The following is an 8996-nucleotide window of genomic DNA, read 5'->3' on the forward strand; positions in this document are numbered from 1 at the left end:
TGAATTTTCATGCTTAGAACAATCTATATTAATATATGAATGTATTAATACATATACAATATATATATAAATATATATACATATATATACAGAAAAATAAAAATACTGTATGTATATATATAAACATGAAATGTATATATGTATATATTTGTATATAGCATTTAGATATATAAATAATATATATATATATACAACATATATACGTAATGAAATGAAGAAAATATATATATATATGAATATATATATGAACTGAATGAATAAACAAGTATATATGTATGAAAATATATATATGTATATATATAATTGGGATTGAATGAATATGAATATATAAATATATACACAAACGAAAATAAATATATATATCAACACTGAATTAAATATATATATATAAACACTGTATATACGAGTATATATATATATATATGAAACTCAAACTAAAATCAAGGCAGAGATAAAAACCGCTCTGATACCAACTGTTAGACATTTATATATATAAACTGAAATGTATATGTTTAAGTATTAAGTGCGGAATTAATCAAACATATATACACTATGAATAAGGATCGAAATACCTCCATATCGAATTCGAGCTTCAAACCCACATAAGCTTTGATCTGCAAAGGAAATTGACTACCATGGGTAATCGGGCTTCCTCGCTCTCTCAACTCTCTTTAGATGGAATTTTGCTGTTATGAACAGAATGAGTGAGGAGCTCGGGGACCGAGACCCTATATTTATAGGTGAGATATTCCATCATATACGTACGCATTAATTGTCGGAATATTTTGACAATTAATTCGAAATCTAATCGGGTAATGAATATAGAAATACGTAATATATAGAATATTACATAATTGATTTTGTTCAGATTCAATGAATATAAAATATTCATTTAACAGAAAATCAATTATTTATTTATTTCCTTAAATAGAAAATCATTTCCTTAATTAGAAAATAATTTCCATAAATAAAATATTCTAATAGTGAAGTCACGAGAATGGGTTCGAGATTTGGAGACGACTTTTCTACGAACTGACTTCCAAAATTAAATTAATGGAACATCTTCTGGACTGCATTTCCTTCCATATTTCCACGTGAGTGTCATTGTCCAATTATCTATATATAAGATAGGAGAGAATTTCGGTAGTTTATTTAATTTTGATCGACTTAATCGTTAACACTTTGTAAAACAATTCTTTCAAATGGCTCTTACTTCGTCTCTCTTCCTTAGCATTATTTTCATTATATTACTGAATGGGCAGTCTCTGCATGCTTCGGAAGATAATCGTAAGGTATGAAAATACTTATTATTATTATTGTAAGTCACACATTTACTATAAGGGTATAATACTCCATTAATACAGATATTATCTGCTATAATTATCAGGCATTTATAGTGTACATGGGAGAAAGAAAACAGAACCAGCCTTCCACGTCAGCATCTCTTCACATGAGCATGCTCCAAAAAGTTGCAGGGAGGTATATATATTACTATATTATTATTATAACTAATAAATAATTCTTTTCGGTACATGAGTGATTACTTTTAATACGTACTATATATAAATATAAATATATATATATTCAGCAATGTTGGAGTAGGATCTCTACTCCGCAGCTACCAGAGAAGTTTCAATGGATTCGTTGCAAGGTTAACTGAAAAAGAAGCACAACAATTGGCTGGTGTGTGAAGCACCTTATCTCTTTCTTTATTATTTCCCTTATGATTATTATTGATCAATTGGTTGGCTAGAGAGATATTGCGAAAGTATATATTGTCCTGTCGATCATTTTCATTTCTTTTTTTTATAAATATATAATATTTTATGTAGCTTTGTAAAGTCTGTCTTGTTATTACTCAAAATAAATTACACGTGACCCTACAGTGTACACAACCTCAAACATGCATTTAATTATTAGAATGTGGTCGTTATCATTTTTCACCATTATTACTCGTTTTTTTTTTACTATGTGCGTCGACAATGACTTTTACCTATAATCGAAATTAATTGCTTTTATAACATTCAAGCTTAGCAATATCAATCAAATTCATAAATTGATCAATACTTTATATCGAATATCGATGTTTTAATCAACTTCTTTCAATAATTTAGCGATGAATGAGTTTGTCAATTACTTAACATCATTATATATTATCATATTTTTTATTAATATTCATTTATTTTTTAACATTTGATTAAAACATGGTAATTATTATTTTTTGTGTGTAATAAAAGAAACGGAGGGAGTAGTGTCCGTGTTCCCTAGCGAAAAACAGCAGCTGCATACAACCAGGTCATGGGACTTCATTGGATTTCCAGAGACAGTTAAGAGAAGTACAACTGAAAGTGACATCATTATTGGAGTTCTTGACACTGGAATTTCACCTAAATCCCCGAGCTTTAATGACAAAGGTTTCGGCCCACCTCCTAAAAAATGGAAAGGCTCATGCCAAGTCTCCGCAAACTTTTCTTGCAACAAGTAAGTATATATATAAATATATATAATATAAATCAACAATCATTGGATTCTACTATGATTTTCTCCATACATGATTTGTATTATTGTTCACAGCAAAGTTATTGGAGCCAAGTATTACCGAAGCGATGGTTCAATTCCGGAAGATGATGTTAAGTCGCCGATGGACACTGATGGCCACGGGACACACACAGCTTCCACAGCAGCCGGGGGGTTAGTAAAGGACGCCAGTTTTTTCGGACTAGCCTCGGGCACAGCGCGTGGAGGGGTACCGTCTGCGCGTGTAGCGGCATACAAAGTGTGCTGGAATGACGGTTGTACTGATGCAGATATTCTTGCGGCATTTGATGACGCAATTGCTGACGGCGTCGACATAATATCCGTTTCTCTTTCGTCTGGTTCTTCGGATTACTTCAAGAATGTCATCGCCATTGGAGCTTTTCATGCTATGAGGAATGGAATTTTAACGTCCGTTTCTGCTGGAAACGGAGGTCCGCAGCTAGAGACTATCGCTAACTTTGCGCCTTGGACTCTTTCCGTGGCTGCTTCAACTACTGATAGAGACTTCTTCACTAAACTTCAATTGGGTAACAACGTGTCATACAAGGTAGTCACTCACAGTTAATTAGCAAAAAACTAAAGAGAAATGTAGTCACTTTAATTGTGCGGTATAGCCTTATTTGTTTTTTCTCTTTCTTTCTCCTTTTTGTTAATGTTATAGGGATTCTCAATATCTACTTCAGATATAAAAAATTTGCCTATCATATACGGCGGAGATGCACCAGCAGAAGGTTTTGAAGGTTCATCATCCAGGTCATTATATAAGTTTTCTAATCACCAATTTCGCAATACTCATTCATACTTAAGTATAATAATATTTTAATTTAATAAGTTGACTCTGGTCAATTCAAATTGTATGTTATTTTTTTTGGAAAAAGTGGGCTCTTTTTATAGCACATCTAGAAATATAGTTTACATTGTATTTTAAAAAAATGCTTGCTATATTTGTCACTTGCAAGTTAAAAATTACTTTAAATTTACTAAATCCCATATGTTTTATTTATCTTTGTCATCAATTGTATATTTAATTTTGATTAAATTTATTTTTGGGTCAAATATACAATCGCGGTGGAAGTGTTGCTAGATAACTATATCAATGTTAAGTTCATTTATTAATATAAACGTATACATATATATTAATTGTACTTTGTAATAAAACAGATTTTGCAGAACAGGTTCGTTAGACAAGAATAAGGTGATGGGTAAAATCGTGTTTTGTGATGATTTAACATCTGGTGGTGGACCCCTACTGGCTAATGCAGCTGGTGCTGTGTTGTCTGGCCGAGAATTTGGAGAGACTTCAAGTCCTTTTCCCTTGCCCACAGCATACCTCACTCGAAAGGATGGTAGCCAAGCATACATATATATAAACTCCACTAGGTTGGTAATTTACATTATGCAATAAATAGATTATAACTAAAACAATACATTACATTAGTAAATAAATAAATTAATATATAAATGATTAATTAATGAATTATATTGCATTGCAGAAACCCAACTGGAACAATATCCAAAAGTACTCAACAGATTAATAAGATGGCACCTATGGTAGCTTCCTTTTCGTCTAGGGGTCCAAGCCCAATTAATCCTAACATCCTCAAGGTACAAAAATATTTAAATATATCAAATTATAATCAAACACATGTGTATTAATTTATGTAAAAGTATATAATTATGTGTGTGCAGCCAGATTTAACAGCACCTGGGTCGAACATTTTAGCTGGGTGGCCCGCAACAGCCTCACTCTCAGGTTTTGAATTGGACAAAAGAGTTTCCGCGTTTAATATAATCTCTGGGACATCAATGTCTTGTCCACATGCTTCGGCTGCTGCCGCCTACGTCAAGTCGTTTCATCCAACATGGTCCCCTGCTGCTGTTAAGTCCTCTCTAATGACCACAGGTAATGACAAATTTTTATTCCTTTTCTAATCATGTTTGAACTCATTAATTTCCCTACTATTGAATTATGTCATATATACATCCAAACAAATATTCCTATATTAAGTGAATATTGATTATTTAACAACTTAAGTACACTTATCCAACACAAATTGAGATCATATATCGGCACAAATTTATATGGCCCGTGTACCATATCCATATTTAGTTTAAAATTAAATATGTGAGATCTCTATTAACTTATAATTGTATGTCACATCAATATCTTCAAAAGCATTATATTACTCTTTTAAATAATGATTAACTATAGTAACTGTGGACTAATTAATAACAAATATAATAAATTTACTTGTGTAGCTAATCCCTTGAATGCCGACCTTAATCCTGATGCTGAGTTTTCCTACGGATCTGGACAAATTAACCCTAGTAAGGCTGCATTCCCTGGATTAGTATACGACGTCGTTGAAGCTGACTACGTAAACTTGCTCTGTGGTGAAGGTTACACAACCAAGTTATTGCAAATTGTTACCGGAAACAGTAAAAGCTCATGCCCTGCAAATCATGGAACGAGCCCGGACCTAAACTATCCCGCTTTCGTTACTTCAGCCTCACCTGCAAAATCCATCAACAAAGTTTTCAATAGGACTGTCACAAACGTTGGGTCACCCACATCCACATATGAAGCCAAGGTAATTGCCCCACCAGGATTTAAAGTTGAAGTGAATCCTAGTGTCCTTTGTTTTACTTCACTTGGGGAGAAGCAGTCCTACACTGTGACGGTACAAGGAGTAGCAGATAAGAAAACTGTGGTCTCAGGTTCACTTATTTGGGATGATGGTACCTACCAAGTGAAGAGCCCTATTGTTGTCTATATCCCAATGTAATGAGCTCGCCATTGTGGAAAAGAAAATTCAAAGGAAGAAGTCATGTCTTGGAAGTGGGCCACTAATCAATTAATTAATTAGTTGTATGGCATATATATGGATACCATTATGTAACGTATTCATCAATAAAAGAAAAGAAAACTCCAAATTTTGTTTTGGAAATAACTTGCTGATAAATTGAGACCTTGTTAAATAGATTTCATTTTTAATATTATTATTAATTACAACATGGTAAAAATTATTGAGCATGCAATGTTTTATAACTTAAGGTCGTTTGGTACGCCGTATTGTATTGTATTGTAATGTATTGGGTTGTATTGTATTGGATTGGATTGTATAATTTTAATACAATACTATGTTTGGCATTGAATTGTGTTGTGTTAAATTATACAATGTTTGGCTCACATTGTATTGTATTGTATTAATTAAAAATTTTGCAAAAATTAAAAAAATCAAATAAAAACTGAAAAATAAAAATTAATAACTAAAAAAAAAATTAATGACACTATTTTTTAAAAAAAAGAAATTAAAAATGTTGAAATATTGAAAAAAACTAAAAAAAAAAATAAATCAACTAAAAATATTAACTTTTTTTTTTAAAAAAAAAAAAACGTGATTATAACCCGAATATTAATGTCAATTCTAAATAAATTGTCATAAAAAAGTAACCAATTTTTTTTTTTTAAAAAAATAAAGTTTACATAACTAAAATAAACCTTGTAGCACCGTCAAAGTTCAACTGACCAAATCAAAGTTCAACCAATAAAACCAAAGTTTAACCGACCAAATCAAAGTTCAACCAATAAAACTAAAGTTCAACCGACCAAATCAAAGTTCAACCGACCAAATTAAAGTTCAACCATTAAAACCAAAGTTCTCCATCAACGACTTGATCTAACTTCTCTGAGAACTCTTATCACAAAAGCCTCTCGAATTTCTCCATCTATTGACTTGAAGGTTGCTACATATTCTGGCTTCTTCAACATGTACGTCAATGCATCAAGTTGATCATCAACTGAAAGTCCCATCGATTTCAACTCCTTAGCCAACTCCTTATCATTAGTAGTCCCTTGCACCATCAACCTCATTTGCTCGATTGAATGTTCAAACATTGTTTTGAACGTTGAAGCAATCTCCTTCATACCATCATCATCTGATCTAGATCTCTTTCTTCGACCTCTAGGTGAAGAAAGATTCTGATTTACTGACCTAGAATCGTCAGTCTCTTCTTCAGCTTCTATGTTCATATTCTCAACCATGTCTGCTGGTGCTTCTGCTCCTTTTCCGGTTGCTCTATCTTTTCCAAAAATATTAGCTAGTCTCTCATACATAGGAAAAGGTTTGTTTCTCCATCCCTTAGAATCCTTAATATTCTGCATAGATAAGTTAAATGTACATTAATATACTACCAAGAACAGTACTTGCCATAACATGTTGAATTAGTGAGAAAACATAAAATATACAAGAAAATAATAATAAATAATCTATAAAAAAGATACCTGAGTATATGTCAACCAAGCCTCATCACTATCAACCTGCACACATTTTTTTACATCGTTCCAAGAAAAGCCACTAGTGTTGAGCATGTCGAAGACTATACTATATTGCTTCTTCAACATTCGATATTTGTTCTCGATGTGTGGACTAGCTCATATGATCTCTTTCCTATTTCCAAAGCTAATTACCATAAGCAAAAGCTAAAAAAAGCTGAAACCCACTAATGGTAAAGCAATTTATTAATTAGAGTCTTGATAACCATTTAAGAGAAAAGTATTCAAATATCCCATTAAGATAACACAGAAGAATAACGTGTCATCATATGACCAAGTTATCCAATTCAACTTCTATCTAATCTAATATCAACTTCTTTAGCTCAAAAATCCACAGTTCTTTCTGACTCCAATCCAATAATAATTCCAAATTAGTCAAACATTTCACACATTATAGTAATTAATTATAGAAAACAAAATTTGACAACACCAACTATTTATTTTATATCCGGTTTCAAACTAAAAACTTAGCCTACATTGAATCATATCATCATCATCATGACATATCATGACTCTTAAAATGAATGAACACACCATACAACGTTGAGAGCCTCGAACACTGACAAGTTAAAACCTAAAACCAAACCCTTCACTCAAAACTTCAGCAGAACATGTGACACATGGTCAATTTGTAGGTTCTACAAAGTAGATAAATTTTCCTAAAATTTCCTATTTTTTCATTTGCTTGTCAAACTTTTGAAACCCAACAAGGAATTTTAACAACCAAACAACAGAACAAGAATAATTGATGATTATGCAATGTTCTTCTTTCAAGGCACATCAAAAACACATAAATAGGCAATAAATCAGAAAACCCACAAAAGAACAATCAAAACCTTGACATAAAAATGATTTTTTCACTGAGAACTCGTCCCATGTAAAGAGTATAATACTTGGGTTCAGACAAAACCTGGAAAATTGATTTGGAGTCATCATTGCTATATTTAAAATAATGTATTGGGGTCAAAAGCAATCAACACTAATCATGATACAGATCCAAGGTCTCAATGTTATTTTACAATCAAATTAATATAAAACACAAATCATTCGCCAACAAATTAATATAAAAGGAAACCCAACAAATTCCCATCCCAAGAGAACTAATCAATCACCAAGAACAAAACACAAATATAATTTCAAACAAACAACTTTTACCCAAAATAAAAAAAAAAAAAAAAAACACAATATTTTAAAAAGCCATGTATACCTCTGAATTTGAGTTTCCTTTAGTGTGTGAGAGAGAGCTAAGGAGATGATAGGTTCCTCTGAAAAAATCAAATCAAATCTAAATCCAAAAAAAACACAGTTAGATAGAGAGACACACACATACCAGACGAATTAGGGGGAGACACACACACAAACTAGACGAATTAGGAAGAAAATACCAGACGAATCTAAGAGATCGATGTCGACAGAGGATAGTGAATTTGAGAGATTGATCTGCCAGAGAAGATGAAGTTGTTCTTGACCGAGAAATGAATCTAATAGATCGATCTGTCGAAGAACACGAAGTTGCTCTTCACCGAGAAATCCAGGCCAAATCGACCGGAGAAGATGATTGAAAATCAGTGAAGATGGCTGAACGGGAAACACGAAGAAGTTTGGGTGAGATGGAGAGTATTGGCTAATACAGCCACACCCTCCAAAATAATACAATACAACCTTATACACTCTTTTTATTCAGTATATAATAATACTGGGGAGATTGTATTAAAATTTAGGAATGTAATATCTAGTACAATACAAGTTCCCATCCAAACATAGTAGTCCTACAATTTAATACAATACGGAGCCCTTATACAGGGATCCAAACAAGCCCTAAAGGTATAACATAATACTATTACCCGTGCTCAACCCCGCACTGACATTACAACAAAAAACGTGTTTTACGATCAGTTCTCAATCAATGCTCATACTCGCTAGCCCTTACATTACAAGAAAGAGAGCTTTCTTCACACTACTACAAATTTGAGGTTTAGAGACGGTTTTCAAGATCTTTCAGTGTCAATTTTGATAAAATTTGCTAACGACGCTGATTCAAGTAACGCTGTAGAGTCTAAATTACGTACAACCAATGCTAAATGGTACTCTATGGCATCGGTTTTTTTTTCTAATAACCGAT

General features: G+C 32.3%; 2 protein-coding genes across 2 annotated transcripts; one reads left to right on the top strand and one right to left on the bottom strand.

The window, feature by feature from the left end:
* Positions 1-1003: 1003 nt before the first annotated feature.
* On the top strand, positions 1004-5501 carry LOC115706491 (cucumisin). Its single transcript, XM_030634153.2, has 10 exons — positions 1004-1292; positions 1388-1479; positions 1589-1683; positions 2238-2481; positions 2575-3085; positions 3200-3291; positions 3700-3918; positions 4032-4143; positions 4228-4441; positions 4798-5501. The coding sequence occupies exons 1-10, from the start codon at positions 1203-1205 to the stop codon at positions 5322-5324; spliced, it is 2196 nt and encodes a 731-aa protein (XP_030490013.2). The 5' UTR covers positions 1004-1202; the 3' UTR covers positions 5325-5501.
* A 474-nt stretch (positions 5502-5975) lies between these two features.
* LOC133030589 (uncharacterized) lies at positions 5976-8700 on the bottom strand. The gene is made up of 3 exons (XM_061103382.1): positions 8260-8700; positions 6824-8159; positions 5976-6697 (listed from the first exon to the last, which is right to left on the bottom strand). Exons 2-3 carry the CDS (start codon positions 6941-6943, stop codon positions 6206-6208), a joined length of 612 nt encoding a protein of 203 aa, XP_060959365.1. The 5' UTR covers positions 6944-8159; positions 8260-8700; the 3' UTR covers positions 5976-6205.
* Between the last annotated feature and the right edge of the window lie 296 nt (positions 8701-8996).

Source organism: Cannabis sativa, chromosome 1 (genome assembly GCF_029168945.1).
Source record: "Cannabis sativa cultivar Pink pepper isolate KNU-18-1 chromosome 1, ASM2916894v1, whole genome shotgun sequence".
In the NCBI taxonomy this organism is placed as follows: Eukaryota; Viridiplantae; Streptophyta; class Magnoliopsida; order Rosales; family Cannabaceae; genus Cannabis; species Cannabis sativa.